General features: G+C 45.4%; 1 protein-coding gene across 2 annotated transcripts in view; it reads left to right on the top strand.

Moving 5' to 3' along the window:
- Window positions 1-25306, top strand: part of LOC145341758 (transcription initiation factor TFIID subunit 4-like) — a 309168-nt gene that overhangs the window by 123813 nt on the left and 160049 nt on the right. For both annotated transcript variants that reach the window (XM_080186669.1, XM_080186670.1), the window contains exon 11: window positions 4099-4268. In XM_080186669.1, coding sequence (XP_080042795.1) covers window positions 4099-4268 — 170 coding nt within the window. The remainder of the gene's footprint in view (window positions 1-4098; window positions 4269-25306) is intronic.

Raw genomic sequence — 25306 nt, 5'->3', positions numbered from 1 at the left:
ATCTGATACCTCCTCTGTGGCCAGAGAGGAATTGAAAATATGGGTCAGAGCCACTGCAGTCTCCTCCCTTGTTTCCCACAGCAGCCTAGGGCACGGTTCATCTGCATCTGCAGCTTGTCTATTTCATGGAATCATACTTGGCAGGTAATGCCCCAGACACCACCATCACCGTTTCTGGGTATGTCTTGTCTTATGAGTGGTGGATGGCACAGTGGTATACAGCCAGGAGGATGTCACCCCTGGGAATATTGACTGTGAACCCCATCAGGTTGAGCGTGGACAATGAAACGTCCTACTGAAAGCATGTCCCATCCTCTCAGCTGATGAATTAGTATTCCACCATGTTCAAAAATGGAGGAAGCACTGAGGGCTCACAATGCACTCTGGGTGGGGACTTCAATGTCTTTCACCATGAGTGGCTCCTTACCACCACCACAGACTGAGCAGGTCCTGAAGAACAAGGTTTCTAGACTATGACCAATGGCACGTGATGAGGGAATCAACATGAGGGAAAAACATACTCAACCTCATCCTCATCAACCTGCCTGCCGTAGATGCATGTGTTCATGACAGTATCGATGGGAATGGGAATCGATGGGAGGCTGAATAAACTAGGCTTGTACTCGTTAGAATTCAGAAGAATGAGGGGAGATCTCATTGAGACATATAAGATGAAGAATGGGATGGATAGGATAGAGGTGGAGAGACTCTTCCCGCTCAGAAAGGACAGTAGGACTAGGGGGCACAGCCTCAAGATAAAGGGGGGACGGTTTAAAACGGAGTTGAGGAAGAACTTCTTCACTCAAAGGGTGGTGAATCTCTGGAATTCTCTGCCCGTTGAAGTGGTGGAGGCTACCTCGCTAAATATTTTTAAGACGTGGGTTGATGGGTTTTTGATAAGAGAGGGGATTAAGGGTTATGGGGAGAGGGCGGGAATGTGGAACTGAGCCACGACAGATCAGCCATGATCTTATTGAATGGCGGGGCAGGCTCGAAGGGCCAGATGGCCTACTCCTGCTCCTATTTCTTATGTTCTTATGTTCTTATGACCACCACACAGTCCTCGTGGAATCCTTGTCTTCACATTGAGGATACCCTCCATTGTGTTGTGTGGCACCACCACCACACTAAATGGGATAGACTTCGAACAGCGAACAGATCTAGCAACTCAAGACTGGGCAACCGTGAGGTGCTGCGGGCCATCAGCAGCAGAATTGTATTCACCCACAACCTGTAACCTCATGGCCCAGCGTATCCCCAATTCTACTATTCCACCAAGCCAGGGGATCAACTCTGGTTCAATGTAGAGTGCAGAACAGTATGCCAAGGGTAACACCAGGCATACCTGAAAATGAGGTGTCAACCTAGTGAAGTTACAACACAGGACTACTTGCATGTCAAACTGTATAGCAACAAGTGATATAGAGATAAGTAATTCCACAATCAGTGAATCAGATCTAAGTTCTGCAGTCCTTCCACATCCAGCTGTGAATGGTGGCAAGCTATTAAGCAATTCACTGGGGGAGAAGTCTCCACAAATATCCGCATCCTCAATGAGGTTCCATATCCTGACTTGGAAATAAATTACTGCATTATCGTTAGGTCAGAATCCTGGAACTCCCTCCCTAACAAGCACTATGGGTGTACCTACACCACATGGACTGCAGTGTTTCAAGATGGCAGCTCACCACCACCTTCTCAAGGGCAATTAAAGATGGACAATGAATACTAACCAGCCAGCAATGCCTGCATCCTGTAAATGAACAAATAAAATATTGCAGGTTTGGAAGATGCTGTCGAAGGAACCTTATTAAGTTGCTGCAGTACATCTTGTAGATGTTACACACAACTGCCACTGTGAAGATGTTGGATGGAGTGAATGTTTAAGCTGATATCTTGGATACCAATCAAGTGACTGCTTTATCCTGAATAGTGCCGAACTGCTTGAGTGTTGTTGGAGCTTTGCTCCAAGTGGAGATTATTCCATCAGACTCCTGACTTGTGCCTTGCAGATAATGGGCAGGCTTTGGGAGTCAGGAGGTGAGTTACACTTTGCAGACTTCCCAACTTTGACTTGCCCTTGCAACCGTAGTATTTATCTGGCTTGTTCAGTTTAGTTTCTGGTCAATGATAGCCCCCAGGATGTTGATAGTGGTGGATTTAGTAGTAGTAATGGCATTGAATGTCAAGGGGAGGTGGTTGGATTCACTCTTGTTGGAGATGGTTGTTGCCTGGCAGTTGTGCAGCGGAAATGTTCGTTGCCACTTATCACTCCAAGCATGAATATGGTCCAAGTCTTGCTGTGTTTGGACGTGAACTGCTTTGATATCTGAAGAGTCGCAAATGATGCTGAACATTATGCAATCATCAGAGAACATCCCCACTTTTGACCTTGTGATGGAAGCAAGGTCATTGATGAAGCAGCTGAAGATGGTTGGGCCTTGGACACTACCCTGAGCAACTCCTGCAGTGATGTCTTGGAGCTGGAATGATTGACCTCCAACCCCTAGAACCATCTTCCTTTGTGCCAGGTATGGCTCCAACCATTGATGTTACCCAATCTTTCTTCTTTGACAAAGCATCAGTCAAATATGGCAGTATTCTAATTCCCTCAACAGTACAGGAACATTGATTATTGAGGTGTTTGCTAATGATTGTCTGGACTATCTTTTACCTGCAATTCCACTCTCAAAAAGAGTATCATCTACTATTAGCCTCACTTGATATGATTCCTCTCTTGCTGTGTTGTCCCGAATGTGAGAGAAACCAGATTCAGGCCTGTTGTGACTTCACTCGCTTTTGAATGAGGATGGGCAGTTCAACAGCACAGACTGCTTGAGTAGCGCAGGACGTTAAATGGTCACTCAGCGAAAGATACTGTATTTTGGATGTGAACTGAAACAGGGGCCGTGTATGCCAAAGATCTCAGGGCCCGATTGAAAGAGGAATTAGTGTCCGGTCCAATATTTGTCTTCCAATCAAGTTTGTATAAAATTGATAATCTTGCCTTGATCTGTTTGCCATGTGTGGGATCCTTGAACAAAGATTCTGTGCAATGTTTCCTACGAAAAGAGTCAGAAGTACTTAATTAGCTGTCATCCACTTTGTGATGATGTCCTGAGGGGTTGAAAACACTATAAAAATACAATTTCTTTCCGAAAACCAAAATACTGCAGGTGCTTGAATCTGAAAGGAATACAGAAAATGCTGGGAAAACTCAGCACGTCCGGCAGTATCTGTGGCGAGAGTCTGTATGACTCTTCTTCAGAACTTCTTTCTTTCTCCTTTACCTTCTTGGTTTGACTTTAATTGACATTGAGGACAAAATTGAGATTACCTCGGAAGCTTCCTAACTCCTCCTCCTTCCTCTCCCTCCCTTCCCCCTCCTCCTTGTCCCCTCCTACCGCCTATTCTTCCTCCATTTTCTGCTCTCCCTGTCACGGCCCTCCTCTCCCTTTCACTCTCCCCCTGTCCCTCTCCTCTCCCCTCTCACTCTCTTCCTACTCCTCCCCCTTTCTTCCTCCCTCTCTCCCTCCTCCTCCTCCCCTCTCCTCCTCCCCTCTCTTCCTTCCCTCTCCTCTTCCTCCCCTCTCCTCTTCCTCCACCTCCTCCTCCTCCTTCCCCTCTCCTCCTCCTTTCCCTCTCCTCCTCCTTTCCCTCTCCTCCTCCTCCTCCTTTCCCTCTCCTCCTCCTCCTCCTTCCCTCCTCCTCCCCCTCCCTCTCTTCCTTCCACCTCCCTCTCTTCCTTCCCCCTCCTCCTCCTCCCCCTTCCACCCATCCTTCTTCCAGCCACTCCCTCCCTTTGGCCTCAACTCCCTGTAACCCTCCCTTCACCCCTGCTTCCCTCAGTTTTTAAAACTCTCGACAATATTGGCCCATTCTACTCTTTCTTTCCATAGGACAGAGCAGCAATGTAACTAAGCAATGTGCTGTGATGCAACATGGAGCAAATTGCAGGTTCACAGGCCACACAACTTAATCCTGCTCTGATTTCAGATGCTGTCTCATTGTGCCTGACATTCCTGTGTTTTCTTTAAATAACTTAGATACAAAGCCAGAGTTTGTACAGCACTTTCACGGTTTCCTCTCTCGTTGCAGAGACGATGATGACATTAACGATGTTACCTCAATGGCAGGAGTTAATCTGAGTGAGGAAAGTGCCAACATTCTGGCAACCAACTCCAGTTTGGTTGGAACACACATTCGTTCATGCAAAGATGAAGTCTTTCTGGCCAGCAGTCCTCTGCACAAACGCATCTTAGAAATAGGTAAGTGGGGACATCATCTCAGTTGAGTTTAAGCTCATCATCATTTTAACGTCCAACCACCCAAACAATGATACCTCAAAACAGAAACAAAATTCCATTGTCCTTGTATCAGACAAGGATCAGCATCAGAGAAGTGTTAGGCAAAAATTACATCTTTATATTGACTGGTGTCCACAAGAAGAACTGTCTCCCTGTTGATGTGGTGTGATAAAGAGGAAGTAGCGCAATGGATCAATGTGCCTCAAGCTGGTAAGTCAACAGATTGGTGTGAGGATTCTGAGGGAAGTAAGAGTGGAAATTGTGGAGGCACTGACTACAATCTTCCAGTCTTTCTTAGATAAAGGGGTTGGTACAAGAAGCTTGAGAATAGCAAATGTCCAAAAAAAGGTGAAAAGATTAGCCAACAAGTACAGGGCAGTCAGTTTAACCTTGGTGGTGGGAAAGCTTTTAGGAGCAAGAATTTGGGTTAGGCTAATTGTGTTTAACTAACTTGCTTGAGTTTTTAAAGGAAGTAATTTTTGATTTGATTTATTTTTGTCACATGTATTAGTATACAGTGAAAAGTATTGTTTCTTGCGTGTTATACAAACAAAGCATACTGTACATAAGGAAGGAAAGGAGAGAGTGCAGAATATGGTGGTACAGTCATAGCTAGGGTTCAGAGAAAGATCAACTTAATAAAAATTAGATCCTTTTAAAATTAGGTCAGTCACCAGTGGAGTGCCCCAGGGATCTGTTCTAGGACCCTAGTTGTTTGTCATTTTCATAAATGACCTGGATGAGGAAGTGGAGGGATGGGTTAGTAAGTTTGCCAACGACACGAAGGTTGGTGGTGTTGTGGATAGTCTGGAGGGATGTCAGAAGTTGCAGCGAGATATAGATAGGATGCAAGACTGGGCGGAGAAGTGGCAGATGGACTTCAACATGGATAAATGTGTAGTGGTCCATTTTGGCAGGTCCAATGGGATGAAGGAGTACAATATCAAGGGTAGGACTCTTAGTAGTGTGGAGGAGCAGAAGGACCTTGGGGTCCGGGTCCATAGGACTCTTAAATTGGCCTCGCAGGTGGAGGATGTGGTCAAGAAGGCGTATGGTGTGCTGGCCTTCATTAGTCGAGAGACTGAGCTTAGGAGTCGGGAGGTAGTGCTGCAACTTTATAAAACCCTTGTCAGACCCCACTTGGAGTACTGTGCGCAGTTCTGGTAGCCTCACTACAAGAAGGATGTGGAAGCTATTGAGAGATTGCAGAGGAGATTTACAAGGATGTTGCCTGGATTGGGAGGTATGCCTTATGAGGATAGGTTGAGTGAGCTAGATCTCTTTTCCCTGGAGATACAAAGATTGAGAGGTGACCTGACCGAGGCTTATAAGATGTTGAGAGGAATAGATAGGGTGGATTCTCGGAGGCTATTTCTCAGGGCTGAAATGGTCGTTACGAGAGGACACAGGTTTAAGGAGCTGGGGAGCAGGTACAGAGGAGATGTTAGGGGTAAGTTTTTCACTCAGAGGGTGGTGAGTGAGTGGAATCGGCTGCCGTCGGTGGTGCTAGAGGCGAACTCACTGGAGTCTTTTAAGAGACTTCTGGATGAGTACATGGGATTTAATGGGATTGAGAGTTATAGATAGGCCTGGTAGGTATGGATATGATCGGCACAACTTGTGGGCCGAAGGACCTGTTTGTGCTGTAGTGTTCTATGTTCTAAAAGTCTGATGGCAATAGGGAAGAAGCTATTCTTGAGTAAGTTGGTATGTGATCTTAGACTTTTGTATCTTTTTCCCGATGGAAGAAGGTGGAAGAGAGAATGTCCAGGGTGCACGGGGTCCGTGGTTATGCTGGCTACTTTCCAAGGCAGCGGGAATTGTAGACAGTGTAAATGGATGGGAGGCTGGTTTGAGTGATAGACTGGGCTTTGTTTACGAACCTTTGTAGCTTTCTATGGGTGCATCTGTAAAAGTTGGTAAGAGTCATAGTCAACAGGCCAGATTTCCTTTGTCTCCTGAGAAAGTAGAGGCTTTCTGAATTATAGCGTCTGCATGGAGAGACCAGGACAGGTTGTTGGTGATTTCAACATCTAAAAACCTGAAGCTCTCAACCATTTCTACTTGATGCCCATTGATGTAGATAGGGGCATGCCCTCCTCTATGCTTCTTGAAGTCGATGACTCTCTTCTAGAGAGCCAACTAGAGGTGAGGCTACATTGGATTTGGTGCTGGGTATTGAGCCAGACCAGGTGCTAGACTTGGAAGTTGGTGTGCATTTTGGTGATAGTGACCACAATTCGGTTACGTTCACCTTAGTGATGGAAAGGGATAGGCATGAACCTCGGGCCAGTGGTTTTAGCTGAGGTAAGGGTAATTATGAGGCTATTAGGAGAGAATTAGGAAGCATAGGTTGGACTAGGAGATTACAGGGACTGGGAACGTCCGAAATGTGGAGTTTTTTCAAGGAGCAGCTACTGCGAGTCCGTGATAGGTATGTCCCTGTCAGGCAAGGAGGAATTGGTAGGGCTAGGGAACCGTGGTGCACCAAAAAAGTAGTTTCGTTGGTTAAAAGGAAAAAGGAGGCTTATGTTCGGATGAGACGTGTGGGCTCGGGTAGTGCACTAGAAAACTTTAGATTGGCTAGGAGGGAGTTGAAGAGTGAGCTAAGAAGGGCTAAAAGAGGACATGAGAAGACTTTGGCTGATAGGGTTAAGGAGAATCCTAAGGCGTTCTATAGGTATGTCAAGAACAGAAGGTTGGTTAGGGCAAGATTAGGGCCAGTTATAGACAGCAGAGGGAAGTTATGTGTGGAACCGGAGGAGATTGGAGAGGCATTGAACCAATATTTCTCTTCGGTGTTCACGCAGGGGGACAAGGATATAGCTGAGGAGGACACTGGGTTGCAGGGGAGTAGAATTGACAGTGTTACAGTTGATAAGGAGGATGTGCTGGATATTCTGGAGGGTCTGAAAATAGATAAGTCCCCTGGTCCGGATGGGATTTACCCCAGGATTCTCTGGGAGGCAAGAGAAGTGATTGCAGAGCCTCTGGCTCTGATCTTCAGGTCGTCGTTGGCCTCTGGTATAGTACCGGAAGATTGGAGGTTAGCGAATGTTGTCCCATTGTTTAAGAAGGGGAACAGAGACTTCCCCGGGAATTATAGACCGGTGAGTCTCACTTCTGTTGTGGGCAAGGTTTTAGAAAAAATTATTAGGGATAGGATTTATAGTTATTTGGAGAGTAATGAATTGATTGGAGATAGTCAGCATGGTTTTGTGGCGGGTAGGTCGTGCCTTACTAACCTTATTGAGTTTTTTGAGAAAGTGACCAAAGAGGTGGATGGGGGTAAGGCAGTGGACGTGGTGTATATGGAGTTTAGTAAGGCGTTTGATAAGGTTCACCATGGTAGGCTTCTGCAGAAAATGCAGATGTATGGGATTGGGGGTGATCTAGGGAATTGGATCAGGAATTGGCTAGAGGATAGGAGACAGAGGGTGGTGGTTGATGGTAAATATTCATCATGGAGTTTGGTTACGAGTGGTGTGCCTCAGGGATCTGTTTTGGGGCCACTGCTGTTTGTAATTTTTATTAATGATCTGGATGAGGGTATAGTTGGGTGGATTAGTAAATTTGCTGATGACACCAAAGTCGGAGGTGTGGTAGATAGTGAGGAAGGGTGTCATAGTTTGCAGGAAGACTTAGACAGGTTGCAGAGCTGGGCCGAGAGGTAGCGGATGGAGTTTAATGCGCAGAAGTGTGAGGTAATTCACTTTGGTAGGAATAACAGATGTGTCGAGTATAGGGCTAACGGGAGGACTTTGAATAGTGTGGATGAGCAGAGGGATCTAGGTGTATGTGTACATAGATCCCTGAAAGTTGGGAATCAAGTAGATAAGGTTGTCAAGAAGGCATACGGTGTCTTGGCGTTTATTGGTAGGGGGATTGAATTTAGGAGTCGCAGCGTTATGTTGCAACTGTACACAACTCTGGTGCGGCCGCACTTGGAGTACTGTGTGCAGTTCTGGTCCCCACATTACAGGAAGGATGTGGAGGCTTTGGAGAGGGTGCAGAGGAGGTTTACCAGGATGTTGCCTGGTATGGAGGGGAGGTCCTATGAGGAGAGGCTGAGGGATTTGGGGTTGTTTTCGCTGGAAAGAAGGTGGCTAAGAGGGGATCTTACTGAAACATGTAAGATGATTAGAGGTTTAGATAGGGTGGATAGTGATAGCCTTTTTCCTCTGATGGAGAAATCTAGCACGAGGGGGCATAGCTTTAAACTAAGGGGGGGTAGTTATAGGACGGATGTCAGGGGTAGGTTCTTTACCCAGAGGGTGGTGAGGGATTGGAATGCCCTGCCTGCTGCAGTTGTAAATGCGCCTAGTTTGGGGGCGTTTAAGAGATCCGTGGATAGGTTTATGGACGAAAAGGGATTGGTTTAGGTTAGTGGGTCATTGTTTTGTAACTGGTCGGCGCAACATCGTGGGCCGAAGGGCCTGTTCTGCGCTGTAGTGTTCTATGTTCTTTGACAATGAGGAAGAGATTATTGTTGTTGCACCAGTTCACCAGATTCTCTGTCTCATTCCTGTACTCTGTTTTGTCATTGTTTGAGATCGCAATGGTGACAGTGGTGGTGTCATCAGCAAACCTGAAAATCGAGTTGATGGGGAATTTGGCTGCACAGTCATAGGTGTATAAGGAGTATCGTAGGGGGCTGAGAACACAGTCTTGTGGGGCACCAGTGTTGAGGATGATCATAGAGGAGATATTGTTGCCTATCCTTACTGACTGCAGTCTTTGGGTTTGGAAGTCGAGGATCCAGTTGCAGAGGGAGGAACCGCATCCAGGCCACGAAGATTGGAGATGAGTCTTGTAGGAATAATGGTATTAAAGGCTGAGCTGTTGTCTGTGAATAGTCTGACATAGGTGAGTGTACGGTCAGAGAGATAGCGTCTGCTGTGGACCTGTTGTGTCGTTAGGTGAACTGTAATGGATCCGTCTTGCTGCAGCTGTATAGGGCATTGGTGAGGCCGCAGCTGGAGTACTGTGTGCAGTTTTGGTCGCCGTACTTACGCAAGGATATTTTGGCCTTGGAGGGAGTGCAGAGGAGGTTTACTAGGCTGATTCTGGAGTTGAGGGGGTTGAGCTATGAGGAGAGGCTGAATAAACTAGGCTTGTACTCGTTAGAGTTTAGAAGAATGAGGGGAGATCTCATTGAGACGTATAAGATGATGATTGGGATGGATAGGATAGAGGTGGAGAGACTCTTCCCGCTCAGAAAGGACAGTAGGACTAGGGGGCACAGCCTCAAGATAAAGGGGGGGCGGTTTAGAACGGAGTTGAGGAGGAACTTCTTCACTCAAAGGGTGGTGAATCTCTGGAATTCTCTGCCCGTTGAAGTGGTGGAGGCTACCTCGCTAAATATTTTTAAGACGCAGGTTGATGGGTTTTTGATAAGAGGGGATTAAGGGTTATGGGGAGAGGGTGGGAATGTGGAACTGAGCCACGACAGATCAGCCATGATCTTATTGAATGGCGGGGCAGGCTCGAAGGGCTAGATGGCCTACTCCTGCTCCTATTTCTTATGTTCTTATGTTCAAGTGCTTGTATATCCTTTCTCAAATAAGGAGACCAAAACTGCATGCAGTACTCCAGGTGTGGCCTCACCAGCACCTTATACAGCTGCAACATAACCTCCCTGCTTTTAAACTCCATCCCTCTAACAGTGAAGGACAAAATTCCATTTGCCTTTTTAATTACCTGCTGCACCTGCAAACCAACTCCTTGAGATTCCTGCACAAGGTCCCTCTGCACAGCAGCATGCCGCAGTTTTTTACCATTTAAATAATAGTCCATTTTGCTGTTATTCCTACCAAAACTGATGCTCTCACATTTACCAAGATTGTACTCCATCTGCCAGATCATTGCCCACTCACTTAGACAATCTATATCTCTTTGCAGACTTGTGTCATCTGCACATTTTGCTCTATCACTCACCTTTGTGTCATCTGCGAATTTAGACACACAACACTTGGTCCCCAACTCCAAATTGTCTATGTAAATTGTAAACAACTGACAGTGATCCCTGAGGCACAGCACTAGTCGCTGATCATCAACCAGAAAAACACCCATTTATCCCCACTCTTCGTTTCTGTTAGTTAACCAATCCTTTATTCATGCAATCTGCAAAGCCGTGCACCTCTATTTTATGCAGTAGCCTTTTGTATGGCACCTTGATGAATGCCTTCTGGAAATCCAGATATGCCACATCCACTGTAATGTGTGTGGGTGCCCAAAAGCTGTTTGATAATTGTGGCCAAATCATGGCTTACAAGGCAAATTAGAGATAGTATCACATTCAAGGAAGAAACATACAAATTGGCAAGTAAAAGCAATAGGCCTGAGGATTGGGAACAGTTTAAAATTCAGCAGAGGACTAAGGGATTAATTAAGAAGAGAAGAATAGAGTATGAAAGTAAACTAGCAGGGAGCATAAAAACTGGCTGTAAAAGTTTCTTAGTAAGAAATGTGACAACACCAGGTTTAAGTCCAACCGATTTATTTGATAGTAAACTCACAAGCTTTCGGGGTTTCCTCTGTCTGAGGCCAGAACTCTCCATTCACCTGACGAAGGGAGAAAGCTTGTGAGTTTACTATGAAATAAATCGGTGGGACTTCTTACTGTGTTTACCCCAGTCCAACGCCGGCATCTCCACATCATGTAAAAGTTTCTACAGGTATGTAAAGGGAAAAGGATTGACAAAAACAGATGTAGGCCCCTTCGATTGAGAAATGGGAGAATTCATAACAGGGAATAAAGAAATGGCTGAGGAATTAAATTTGTATTTTGCTTTAGTCTTCACAAAAGAAGACATGAATAATGTGCCAAGAGAAACATGTATTTGTGAAGAGCTGAAGGAAATCGGCAATAGTAGAGAAATGGTTTTGGGGAAATTGAAGGGATTGAAGGTGGATAAATCTCCAGGTCCTGATAATCTTCATCCCAGAGTACCTTAGAAAGTGGCCCTGGAAATAGTATATCCATTGGAGCTTATTTTCCAAAACTCTGGAATAATCCCTACAGATTGGAGGATAGCTAATGTCCTGGTACATAAGAACATAAGAAATAGGAGCAGGAGTAGGCCAACTAGCCCTTCGAGCCTGCCCCGCCATTCAATAAGATCATGGCTGATCTGTCGTGGCTCAGTTCCACATTCCCGCCCTCTCCCCATAACCCTTAATCCCCTCTCTTATCAAAAACACATCAACCCGCGTCTTAAAAATATTTAGCGAGGTAGCCTCCACCACTTCAACGGGCAGAGAATTCCAGAGATTCACCACCCTTTGAGTGAAGAAGTTCCTCCTCAACTCTGTTCTAAACCGCCCCCCCCCTTTATCTTGAGGCTGTGCCCCCTAGTCCTACTATCCTTTCTGAGCGGGAAGAGTCTCTCCACCTCTATCCTATCCATCCCATTCATCATCTTATACGTCTCAATGAGATCTCCCCTCATTCTTCTAAACTCTAACGAGTACAAGCCTAGTTTATTCAGCCTCTCCTCATAGCTCAACCCCCTCAACTCTGGCATCAGCCTAGTAAACCTCCTCTGCACTCTCTCCAAGGCCAAAATATCCTTGCGTAAGTACGGCGCCCAGAACTGCACACAGTACTCCAGCTGCGGCCTCACCAATGCCCTATACAGCCGCAGCAAGACCTCCCAACTTTTATATTCAATCCCCCTCGCGATGAAGGCCAGCATCCCATTCGCCTTCCTGACCACCTGCTGCACCTGCAAGCTGGGTTTTTACGACTCATGCACAAGGACCCCGAGGTCCCTCTGCACCGTCGCCTGCTGCAGTTTTTCTCCACGTAAGTAATAATCCTTCCTACCATTATTCCTACCAAAGTGGACCACCTCGCACTTGCCAACATTAAATTCCATTTGCCATTTCCTGGCCCATTCGCCCAGCCTATCTAGATCCTTCTGTAGACTCTCCCCACCCTCCGCACAATTTGCCTTTCCACCAAAGTAAGGTACAGGAGGCAGTAAAGAAGTCAAATGGTATGTTAACCTTCATAGCGAGATGATTTGAGCATAGGGATAGGGATGTTTTGCTGCAATTGTATAGGGCTGTGGTGAGGCCACACCTGGAATATTGTGTGTAATTTTAGTGCCCTTATCTGAGGAAAGATGTCTTGCTATAGCGAGAGTACAACAAAGGTTTACCAGGTTGATTCCTGGAATGGCAGGTCTGTCATATAAGGAGAGACTAAGTTGGTTAGGATTATATTCACTGGAGTTTAAGAGTGAGAGTGAATCTCACAGAAACTTATAAAATTCTAACAGGGTTAGACAGGGTAGATTCAGAAAGAATGCTCCAAAAGGTGCGGGAGTCCAGTTTGAGGTCATAGTTTGAGGATAAGGGGTAAACCTTTTAGAACTGATGTGAGGAGAAATTTCTTCACCCAGAGGATGGTGAATGTGTGAAATTCACTACCACAGAAGGTAATTGAAGCTAAAATGTTGTGTGATTTCAAGAAGAAAGTAATTATAACTCTTGGGGCTAAAGGGATCAATGGATAAGGAGGGAAGGGGGATCAGGATGTTGAATTTGATGATCAGCCATGATCAGAATGATGTTGGGACAGGCTGGAAGGACCAAATTGTCTCCTTCTGCTTCTGTTTCTATGTTTCTATAAAATACTGCTGAACGGATTTGTCAGCAAAGGTGAAACCATGAAAAGCAAGGGACAGAGGAAACATCGAGAAGAGGTTGACCAAGTGGCAGGAGCAGAGAGGAGTGGTGGACAGTTGTTTTCCACACTGGAGGAAGGTGGGTTATCACAGTGATCAGTGATAAGATTGCTTTTCTTGATCTATTTTCAGGACATACACTTGGGCACGCAGAGCACAATTTCAAAATTTATAGCTGACACTAAATTATCCTGTGAGTTGTGAGGAGGCTAACGATAGACTTCAAGAGGCCATAGGCTGGTGGAATGGGGGACAGGCGACATTGACATTTTGGTAGAAAGGTGAATTGAAACATTCTGGTTGGAAGAACGTGGAGAGGTGATACAAAATAAAGAAAGTGCAGAAGCAGAGAGATCGGAGAACACCTGTGAGTAAATCATGAAGGTGACAGACCAGGTTGAGAAAGTGGTTATAAAGGCAGAGGGATTCTGGCCTTTATAAACAGAAACGTGGAATACAGAACAAGGACATTACGGTGAACGTGATTTGGCTTCAGTTGGGGTTAAATATCCAGTATTGGGCATCACACCTCAGAAAAGATGTGGAGACATTAGAGAAGGCGTAGAAAGGATTTAAAGAATGGTTCCAGGGATGAAGGACTTCAGTGGGTGGATTGGAAAACCTCTGGTTGAACTCCTTAGAGAAGTGAAAGTTGAGCGGTAATTAGATTGAGGTGTTCAAAATCATGAAGAGAGTCAATGAAGTGAAAGGCTCCATTCAGCGGGAGGGTCGGGACCCAGAGGGCATCAATATAAGATGAATTACAAAAGAGCCAAATGTGACAAGATGAAAAGTGTTTTTTAATGCAGGCAGTCGTTAGGATCTGAAATGCACTCTCTGCCTGACTGTGTGGTGGAGGCAGTTCCAGTTATGGCTTTCAAAACAGAATTGGGTAATTATCTGAAGTGAACATTGCCAGGCTACAAGGTACAGACATGGGAGTGACGAGAGCTGCGTTACTGTTGCAGTGAGCAGGATGGGCACATTCAGCAGAATAGCTTCATTCTGTGTTATAACCAATCTATGATTTTAACCAAACCGTTACGTCTCGGTGGCTTTGGGCCACCACCGCTAAGAGAACATAGAACATTACAGCGCAGAACAGGCCCTTCGGCCCATGATGTTGTGCCGACCAGTTAAAAAACAATGACCCTCTAACCTAAACCAAACCCTTTCCATGCATAAACCTATCCATGGATCTCTTAAACGCCCCCAAACTAGGTGCATCCACAACTGCAGCAGGCAGGGCATTCCAATCCCTCACCACCCTCTGGGTAAAGAACCTACCCCTGACATCCGTCCTATAACTACCACCACTTAATTTAAAGCCATGCCGCCTCGTGCTAGCTTTCTCCATCCGAGGAAAAAGGCTATCACTGTCCACCCTATCCAAACCTCTGATCATCTTATATGTTTCAATAAGGTCCCCTCGCAGCCGCCTTCTTTCTAACGAAAACAACCTCAAATCCCTCAGTCTCTCCTCATAGGACCTCCCCTCCATACCAGGCAACATCCTGGTAAACCTCCTCTGCACCCTCTCCAAAGCCTCCACATCCTTCCTGTAATGTGGGGACCAGAACTGCACACAATACTCCAAGTGCGGACGCACCAGAGTTTTGTACAGTTGCAACATGACGCTGCGGCTCTTAAATTCAATCCCCCTACCAATAAACGCCGAGACACCGTATGCCTTCTTAACAACCCTATCTACTTGATTCCCAACTTTCAGGGATCTATGTACACATACACCTAGATCCCTCTGTTCATCCACACTATTCAGAGTCCTACCGTTAGCCCTATACTCTATACATCCATTATTCCTGCCAAAGTGAATTACCTCACACTTTTCCGCGTTAAACTCCATCCTCCATCTCTCGGCCCAGCTCTGCAACTTGACCAAGTCTCCCTGTAGACTAAGACACCCTTCCTCACTATCTACCACACCTCCGACTTTGGTGTCATCAGCAAATTTACTAATCCACCCAGCTATACCCTCATCCAGATCATTTATAAAAACTCAACAACAGTTCCAGTATCGGATCTTGCTGCTCATTTCAGACCTTTTATCCCTGTTATGTATCCAACTGGATTATCTGCATCTATTAAATTATCAGTGAAAGCTAGGATAGAAAGTAAATGTCTGGAGGAGGAGATGGCATTTGTTCTGATTAACCTACACTGCACCTGAGTGATGGGAAAATACAGAGGCAGCTTTACTCTGTGTCTAACGTCATGCTGTACCTGCCCTGGGAGGGTTTGATGGGGACAGTGTAGAGGGAGTTTTACTCTGTATCTAACCCGGTGCTGTACCTGCCCTGGGAGTGTTTGATGGGGACAGTGTAGAGGGAGCTTTATCTGTATCTAACCCCATGCTGTACCTGTCCTGGGAGTGTTTGATGGGGGGACAGTGTAGAGGGAGCTTTACTCTGTATCTAACCCTGTGCTGTACCTGTCCTGAGTGTTTGATGGGGACAGTGTAGAGGGAGCTTTATTTTGTATCTAACCCCGTGCTGTAGCTATCCTGGGAATCTTTGATGGGGTCAGTGTAGAGGGAGCTTTACTCTGTATCTAACCCCGTGCTGTACCTGTCCTGAGAGTGTTTGATGGGGACAGTGTAGAGGGAGCTTTACTTTGTATCTAACCCTGTGCTGTACCTGTCCTGGGAGTGTTTGATGGAGACAGTGTAGAGGGAGCTTTACTCTGTATCTAACCCCGTGCTGTATGTGTCCTGGGAGTGTTTGATGGGGACAGTGTAAAGGGAGCTTTACTCTGTATCTAACCCTGTGCTGTACCTGTCCTGGGAGTGTTTGATAGGGACAGTGTAGAGGGAGCTTTACTCTGTATCTAACCCTGTGCTGTACCTGTCCTGGGAGTGTTTGATAGGGACAGTGTAGAGGGAGCTTTACTCTGTATCTAACCCTGTGCTGTACCTGTCCTGGGAGTGTTTGATAGGGACAGTGTAGAGGGAGCTTTACTCTGTATCTAACCCTGTGCTGTACCTGTCCTGGGAGTGCCCTGGGAGGCAGTAAAAAGGTGCGTTTTTTTTTTCTGTTTATTTTGCTTAACTGTTTAATTCTAGTTTCAGTTGCGAGTTTTTTCGGCGGTTTTTTTAAAATTAGTTAGAAACCGGAAGTCGTCACTAGGGCGTCGACCGGTAGTTGTAGTTTTTTCGGGTTTAAAAGCACTCACCACTGCGAATCGGCCTCATTGTTCCGTTGGAGCAGAGTCGAGAGGCAGCGATTTTTGCGAGTAAGGAGGCAGTAAAAAGGTGCGTTTTTTTTTTCTGTTTATTTTGCTTAACTGTTTAATTCTAGTTTCAGTTGCGAGTTTTTTCGGCGGTTTTTTTTTAAATTAGTTAGAAACCGGAAGTCGTCACTAGGGCGTCGACCGGTAGTTGTAGTTTTTTTTTTCAAGCCCCTAACCCTATAAATTAGTCCAGAGAGGATACCCGATTCTCTACACTAGTAGAGAATCCCACCCTCCCACCTCCTCTAACCTAATTATAAGTGTGGGGAAGTTTTTTTTTTGTTATATTTTTTACTTTTTTTTTGCTGTTACCTGTTTCAGGGATGGCAGTTCGGGCAGTGTGCTGCATCTCCTGTGGGATGTATGTGGTGAGGGAATCCAGTAGTGTTTCAGGGGATTTTACTTGTAGGAAGTGTCTTAGATTGAAGCTTCTGGAGGAGCGTGTTAAGGAGCTGGAGGTGGTATTAGATGAGCTCCGCATAATTCGTGAGGCTGAGAGAGACATTGATAGGAGTTTTAAGGAAATAGTCACTCCTAGTAATCAGTCTTGGGTCAATGTCAAGAGGAGGGGAAAGAAGCATGTGGGAGGAGAATCCCCTGGGGCTGTTCCCCTCCAAAATAGGTTTTCGGTCCTGGAGGCTACAGTTGAGGAAGCATCAACTGGGGATAGCCAAAGGGAGCAGGACTCTGGGGGTGAGCCTATTGTAAAAGCTCAGGTGTCTAGGGGATGCAAGAGATTGGGCCTCGTGATTGGGGACTCTACAGTTAAAGGGACGGATAGGAGAGTTGGTAGTAAGGGTAGGGATTCAGGGCTGGTGTGTTGCCTACCAGGGGCTGGGGTCCGGGATGTGTCAGAGAGGATATTCAAGACTCTTAGGGGAGAGGGTGATCAACCCCAAGTTATAATTCATGTGGGGACACATGACATAGGGAGGCTAAGGGAAGGGGATATTAAGCAGAGTTTCATGGAGTTGGGATGGAAACTAAAGGCCAAGTCAAACAGAGTGGTTATCTCTGGACTCTTGCCTGTGCCACGGGATAGTTTAGAGAGGAATAGGGAGAGGGAAAGTTTGAACTTGTGGCTGAGGGGATGGTGCAGGAGGGAGGGGTTTAATTACTTGAGCAATTGGGGCTCATTCTGGGGAAGATGGGATCTCTATAAGAATGATGGTATACATCTGAACCAGAGGGGAACAAATATCCTGGGGGGTAAATTTGTGAAGGCTATGCGGAGTGGTTTAAACTGATTCAGAGGGGGGGTGGGATCCTGGGTAGAGGGGGTGAAAGTGAGGGGGGCATAGAAGGGGATGGCATTGCACGGCATTGTGAGGGTGGGGCGGAGCGAGGTTTGAAATGTATATACTTTAACGCGAGGAGTATTCGCAATAAGGTGGATGAACTTGCAGCGTGGACCAGTACCTGGGACTTTGATGTTGTGGCCATTTCAGAGACGTGGATAGAGCAGGGTCAGGAATGGATGTTGCAGGTGCCAGGGTACAAGTGCTTTAGTCGGAGTAGAGAAGGAGGTAGAAGGGGGGGTGGAGTAGCATTATTGGTCAAGGACTATATCACAGTGTCAGAGAGGAAGTTTAATGAGGATTTGTCTGTTGAGGTAGTATGGGCAGAAATTAGAAATAGGAGAGGAGAGGTCACCCTGTTGGGAGTCTTTTATAGACCTCCAAAAAGTTCTAGAGAGGTTGAGGAAAGGATTGCAGAGACGATCCTGGTTAGGAGTGAAAGTAATAGGGTAATTGTTATGGGGGATTTTAACTTTACTAACATTGATTGGAATAGCTATAGCTCTAGCTCGTTAGAGGGGTCAGTTTTTGTTCAAAGTGTGCAGGAAGGTTTTTTAACTCAATATGTAGATAGGCCAACTAGAGGTGAGGCTATATTGGACTTGGTGCTGGGAAATGAGCCAGACCAGGTGCTAGACTTGGAAGTTGGTGTGCTTTTTGGTGATAGTGACCACAATTCGGTTACGTTCACCTTAGTGATGGAAAGGGATAGGCATGAACCTCGGGTCAGTAGTTTTAGCTGGGGGAAGGGTAACTATGAGGCCATTAGGAGAGAATTAGGAAGCATTGGTTGGACTAGGAGATTACAGGGACTAGGAACGTCTGAAATGTGGAGTTTGTTCAAGGAGCAGCTACTGTGGGTCTGTGATAGGTATGTACCTGTCAGGCAAGGAGGAATTGGTAGGGCTAGGGAACCGTGGTGCACGAAAAAAGTTGATTTGTTGGTTAGGAAGAAGAAGGAGGCTTATGTTCGGATGAGGCTTGAGGGCTCGGGTAGTGCAGTAGAAAGCTTTAGATTGGCTAGGAGGGAGTTGAAGAGGGAGTTAAGAAGGGCTAGAAGAGGGCATGAGATGACTTTGGCTGATAGGATTAAGGAGAATCCTAAGGCGTTCTATAGGTATGTCAAGAATAGAAGGATGGTCAGGGCAAGATTAGGGCCAGTTACAGACAGTAGGGGGAAGTTGTGTGTGGAACCGGAAGAGATTGGAGAGGCATTGAACCATTATTTCTCTTCGGTGTTCACACAGGACGATATGAATGTAGCTGAGGAGGTCACTGGGGTGAAGGGGTGTAAAATAGAAAGTATTGTAGTTGATACAGAGGATGTGTTGGATATTCTAGAAGGGTTGAAAATAGATAAGTCCCCTGGTCCAGACGGGATTTACCCTAGGATTCTATGGGAGGCAAGAGAGGTGATTGCAGAGCCACTGGCTCTGATCTTCAGGTCGTCGTTGGTCTCTGGTATAGTACCGGATGATTGGAGGACAGCGAATGTTGTCCCATTGTTTAAGAAGGGGAGCAGAGACTTCCCTGGGAATTATAGACCAGTGAGTCTTACTTCTGTAGTGGGCAAGGTTTTAGAAAGAATTATTAGGGATAGGATTTATAGTTATTTGGAGAGTAATGAATTGATTAGAGATAGTCAGCATGGTTTTGTAGCGGGAAGGTCGTGCCTTACTAACCTTATTGAGTTCTTTGAGAAAGTGACCAAAGAGGTGGATAGGGGTAAGGCAGTAGATGTGGTATATATGGATTTTAGTAAGGCGTTTGATAAGGTTCACCATGGTATGCTTCTGCAGAAAATGCAGATGTATGGGATTGGTGGTAATTTAGGTACTTGGATCAGGAATTGGTTAGCAGATAGGAGACAGAGGGTGGTGGTTGATGGTAATTATTCATCATGGAGTTCGGTTACGAGTGGTGTGCCTCAGGGATCTGTTTTGGGGCCACTGCTGTTCGTAATCTTTATTAATGATCTGGATGAGGGTATAGTTGGGTGGATTAGTAAGTTTGCTGATGACACCAAAGTCGGAGGTGTGGTAGATTGTGAGGAAGGGTGTTGAAGTTTGCAGGGTGACTTGGACAGGTTGCAGAGCTGGGCCGCGAGGTGGCGGATGGAGTTTAATGCGGAGAAGTGTGAGGTAATCCATTTCGGTAGGAATAACAGATGTGTTGAGTATAGGGCTAACGGGAGGACTTTGAATAGAGTGGAGGAGCAGAGGGATCTAGGTGTATGTGTACATAGATCCCTGAAAGTTGGGAATCAAGTAGATAAGGTTGTTAAGAAGGCATACGGTGTCTTGGCGTTTATTGGTAGGGGGATTGAATTTAGGAGTCGCAGCGTCATGTTGCAACTGTACACAACTCTGGTGCGGCCGCACTTGGAGTACTGTGTGCAGTTCTGGTCCCCACATTACAGGAAGGATGTGGAGGCTTTGGAGAGGGTGCAGAGGAGGTTTACCAGGATGTTGCCTGGTATGCAGGGGAGGTCCTATGAGGAGAGACTGCGGGATTTGGGGTTGTTTTCACTGGAAAGAAGGCGGCTAAGAGGGGATCTTATAGAAACATATAAGATGATTAGAGGTTTAGATAGGGTGGATGGTGATAGCCTGTTTCCTCGGATGGAGAAATCTAGCACGAGGGGGCATGGCTTTAAATTAAGGGGGGGTAGTTATAGGACGGATGTCAGGGGCAGGTTCTTTACCCAGAGGGTGGTGAGGGACTGGAATGCCCTGCCTGCTGCAGTTGTAAAAGCGCCTAGTTTGGGGGCGTTTAAGAGATCCATGGATAGGTTTATGGACGAAAAGGGAGTGGTTTAGATTAGTGGGTCAATGTTTTTTTTTTAAAAATAAGACTGGTCGGCGCAACATTGTGGGCCGAAGGGCCTGTTCCGCGCTGTAATGTTCTATGTTCTATGTTCTATGTTTGATAGGGACAGTGTAGAGGGAGCTTTACTCTGTATCTAACCCTGTGCTGTACCTGTCCTGGGAGTGTTTGATAGGGACAGTGTAGAGGGAGCTTTACTCTGTATCTAACCCTGTGCTGTACCTGTCCTGGGAGTTTGATGTTTTGTGAGTGCATATCTGAAATGACTGGTATTCTATTTCTCAGTAATCACATCCCTGAGCAAAAAATTCACCTGAAAAATAAAGGTTTAATATAAAAGTTGAGCAAGAATGAGTGTACTCTTTAAATAAATCAGGTTTTCCTCAGGGGATGCATTTTAATCTTCAGATGAGTTGCTGCACATACAGCTATAATTTGCCCTTTAAAATGTTATTTTGCCTTCAAATGTAATGTTCCTTTAATTTACCTTACTCTATACCTGCGGTACAGATGCATTTTAATTTTATTTTGATCTAATTAAAGTGTTTGAATGCTTTGGTTAGTGGAAACTAGGATTCACTAGGTTGATTCTTGAGTTGAGAGGATTGGCTTCATAGGTCTGAACATTGAAATGTCTTGTTGAAGTTGTACAAGACATCAGTACGGCCACACTTGGAATATTGTGCACAGTTCTGGTCACCCTATTATAGAACGGATATTATTAAACCAGAAAGAGTGCAGAAAAATTTACTAGGATGCTACTGGGACTTGATGGATTGAATTATAAAGAGAGGTGGAATAGACTGGGACTTGTTTCTCTGGAGCGTAGGAGGCTGAGGGTGACCTTATAGAGGTCTATAAAATAATGAGGGGCATAGACAAGGTATAGGAGTCTAAAACTAGAGGGCATAGGTTTAAGGTGAGAGGAGAGAGATACAGAAGTGTCCAGAGGGGCAATTCTTTCACATAGACAGTGGTGAGTGTCTGGAACAAGCTGCCAGAGGTAGTAGTACAGGTGGATACAATTTTGTCTTTTAAAAAGTATTTAGTTACATGGGTACAATGGGTATAGAGGGATATGGGCCAAATACGGGCAATTGGGATTAGCTTAGGGGTTTAAAAAAGAAGGGCATCTTGGGCAAGTTGGGCCAAAAGGTCTGTTTCCATGCTGTAAACCTCTATAACTCTATGATTGGCTTATAAGGAGAGACTGAGTAGATTGGGGCTATAGTCACTGAAATTCAGAAAAATGAGGGTGGATCTTATAGAAACATATAAGATTATGAAGGGAATGGATAAGATAGGAGCAGGGAAGTTGTTTCCACTGACGGGTGAAACTAGAACTAGGAGGCATAGCCTCAAAATAAGGGGGAGCAGATTTAGGACTGAGTTGAGGAGGAACTTCTTCACACAAGAAGTTGTGAATCTGAGGAATTCCCTGCCCAGTGAAGCAGTTGAGGCTCCCTCATTGAATATTTTTAAGGTAAGAATAGATAAGTTTTTGAACAGTAAAGGAATTAAGAGTTATGATGAGGGGCTGCGTACAGAAATGATACTGTACAGAACAAAGAAAATTACCGCACAGGAAAGGCCCTTCGGCCCTCCAAGCCTGTACCGACCATGCTGCCTGGCTTAATTAAAACCCCCTACACTTCCGGGGACCATATCCCTCTACTCCCATCCTATTCATGTATTTGTCAAGACGCCCCTTAAAAGTCACTACTATATCTGCTTCCACTACATCCCCCTGCAGCGAGTTCCAGGCACCCACCACCCTCTGTGTAAGGAAACTTGCCTTGTACATCTGCTTTAAACCTTGCCCCTTGCATGTTAAACCTATGCCGCCTAGTAAATGACTTTGGGACAAAGCTTCTGACTATCTACTCTGTTTATGCCTCTCATAATCTTGTAGACCTCTATCAGGTCTCCCCTCAACCCCCGTCATCCCAGTGAGAACAAACCAAGTTTCTCCAACCTCTCCTCATAGCTTAATGCCCTCCATACCAGGCAACATCCCGGTAAATCTTTTCCGTACCGTCTCCAAAGCCTCCACATCCTTCTGGTAGTGTGGCGACCAGAATTGAACACTATATTCCAAGTGTGGCCTAACTAAGGTTCTATAAAGCTGCAACATGACCTGCCAATTTTTAAACTCGGTGCCCCGGCTGATGAAGGCAAGCTTATCGTATGCCTTCTTGACTACCTTCTCCACCTGTGTTGCCACTTTCAGTGACCTGTGTACCCGTTACACCCAGATCCCTCTGCCTTTTTTGTTCTCACTGGTGCGACGGAGGTTCAGGGGAGACCTGATAGAAGATTATGAGAGGCGTGGACAGCGTGGATAGTCAGAAGCTTTTTCCCAGAGTAGAAGAACCAATTTCTAGGGAGCGTAGGTTTAAGGTGTGAGGGGCAAGTTTTAAAAGAGATGTACGAGGCAGATTTTCTACACAGAGAGTATTGGGTGCCTGGAACTCATTGCCGGGGAAGGTAGTGGAAGCTGATATGGTAGTGACTCTTAAGGGGTGTCATGACAAGTACATGAATGAGATGGGAATAGAGGGATATGATCCCCGGAAGGATAGGGGGTTTTAGTTCAGTCGGGCAGCATGGCAGGCTTTTAGGGCCAAAGGGCCTATTCCTGTGCTGTAATTTTCTTTGTTCTTTATTCTAACTATACTCTTAAGGGTCCTGCCTTTTACTATATGTTTCCTATCTGTACTTGATCTTCCAAAATGCATTGCCTCACATTTATCAGGACTAAGCTCCATCTGCCATCTCTCTGCCCAAGTCTCCAATTGATCTATTTCCTGCTGTATCCTCTGATGGTCCTCATCGCTATCTGCAAGCTTACTAATCAAACCAGTTATATCTTCCTCCAAATCATTTATATATATTACAAACAGCAAAGGTCCCAGCACTGATCCCTGAGGAATGCCACTTGTCACAGCAGTGCTCATTCCCCAATACCAGATTCAGTACGGCCCCTTCCCTAGTTGGGCTACCTACATACTATTTCAAAAAGCCCTCTTGGATGCTGCTTACAAACTCTGTCTCTTTTATACTCCTAGCACTAAGTGAGTCCCAGTCAATACAGGAGAAATTAAAATCTCCCACCACAACAACCCTGTTACTCTTGTACCTTGCCAAAATCTGCCTACATATCCGGCAGTTGGGCAGCCTGTAGTAAACCCCCAACATTAAATAGGTCCTTAAAAGTATGCTATTGCATCTTTACTGTCCTACTTTTCAGTCTGGTTTCCAGTTTACTTTATTTCTGACTTTGTGTCCTTATAATTACTTTTACTTTGGTTTAAAACATTGAACTTCAAATTGAGTAGGAAATTCTATTATATTATGATTGCTGTGGCTTAGGGAATCCTTTTTGACAATATTGCTTGTCCTACTTTCAGCATCAACTCCATCCCTTTCTCATTGGCAGTTGTCTGGGGTTGATCCACAGCATTTGCAATCTTGATGTCATACCTCACTCCAAAATGCTCGCACTCCTGTTCCATCCTGGAGACAACAAGCTTAGACATCTGTTAAATGGGCCGATTCTTCCCATGCCTCATCTCATCTGCTGAAGCCTTCATTCATGTCTTTGTTACATCTAGACATGGCTGTTCAAATGCTCTTCTTGCCTGCCTCCCGTATTCCATCCTACATAAACTTAGGTCTATTCAAAACTCTGCTGTACACGGATTAACACGTGTAAGTTCCATTCACCCATCACTCCAATTCTCCCTGAACTGCATTGACTCCCAGTCTAACAACGGTAAAATTCTCACCCCTGTTGCCTATGGCCTTTCCTTTCCTAATCTTTGTCACCTCCTCCAGCCCAACTCTGAATTTTCCTATCCTCGATTTTAGTCTCACTCCACCGTTGGTGGCTGTGCTTTCAGTTCTCAGGCAATCAGCTTGGGTATCCTTCGCAAAATCCCTTTACCTTTCTCTCCTTTTGGCTCACATGTTCAATTATCTCCTTTTGTGATTTGTTATCAATTATTGGGACATTTTACTCTGTTAAAGGAGGGCAGCACGATATCATAATGGTGAGCACTGCTGTCTCACAGCACCAGGGACCTGCATTTGATTCCCAGCTTGGGTCACTGTCTGTGCAGAGTCTGCACGTTCTCCCCGTGTTTGCCTGGGTTTCCTCCAGGTGTTCCTGTTTCCTCCCACAATCTGAAAGACGTGCTGGTTAGGTGCATTGACCATGCTAAGTTCTCCCTCAGTGTACCCGAACAGGCGCCAGAGTGTGGGGATTTTCACACTAACTTCAATGCAGTGTTAAGGTAAGCCTACTTGTGACACTAATAAATATACTAATAATAAGTATAAGAAGCTGATGTTCTCTATTATACAGCCTATCAAGGAGAAGATTTCTAGCTTGATCAGAAGGCTGTGTAATGAGGAGAAATTGGACCAAGATAGTGTAGTTGGGGTTGAGACTCTGTAAGGCGATGTTGTCCAATGGAAATTGCTGACCAGCCAAGCTCATCTTGGCAGCAAACACCTACAGCACAATCTGGGTAACTGTGCTTCACTGGACTCAACCTATGGACTGGCTTCTTCCTATGTTCTAACTACTGGATAATAAATATCTACCATAGTTTAGTAACCTAGGAAGTAAAGCACTCAGTGCTAAAAAAAACTCATGCTTTGCTGATCTCAGCATTTTACCTGTTGCTTGCTATTCTTCCTTTTCAACCTACTGCCATTCGGGCCATGCATTTCAGATTGTCAGTGTGAAGTCAGATCCCATTGCTGACAAACTGGCAACAGGGAAAGAGTAAACAGCTTGTCCATTATGCTCAATATGCCTGTATAATTATGGACGTTTGATTATCTTTGATTGGCGGAGGTGATAGTGGATGCCTTGGTGGTTATTTTCCAAACGTCGCTGGATTCCGGGGAAGTGCCGGAAGATTGGAAA

The sequence above is a fragment of the Carcharhinus amblyrhynchos genome, chromosome 4 (assembly GCF_965287045.1).
Source record: "Carcharhinus amblyrhynchos chromosome 4, sCarAmb.v2.hapA, whole genome shotgun sequence".
Taxonomy (NCBI): Eukaryota; Metazoa; Chordata; class Chondrichthyes; order Carcharhiniformes; family Carcharhinidae; genus Carcharhinus; species Carcharhinus amblyrhynchos.
This window is presented reverse-complemented; position numbering and strand designations above follow the sequence as displayed.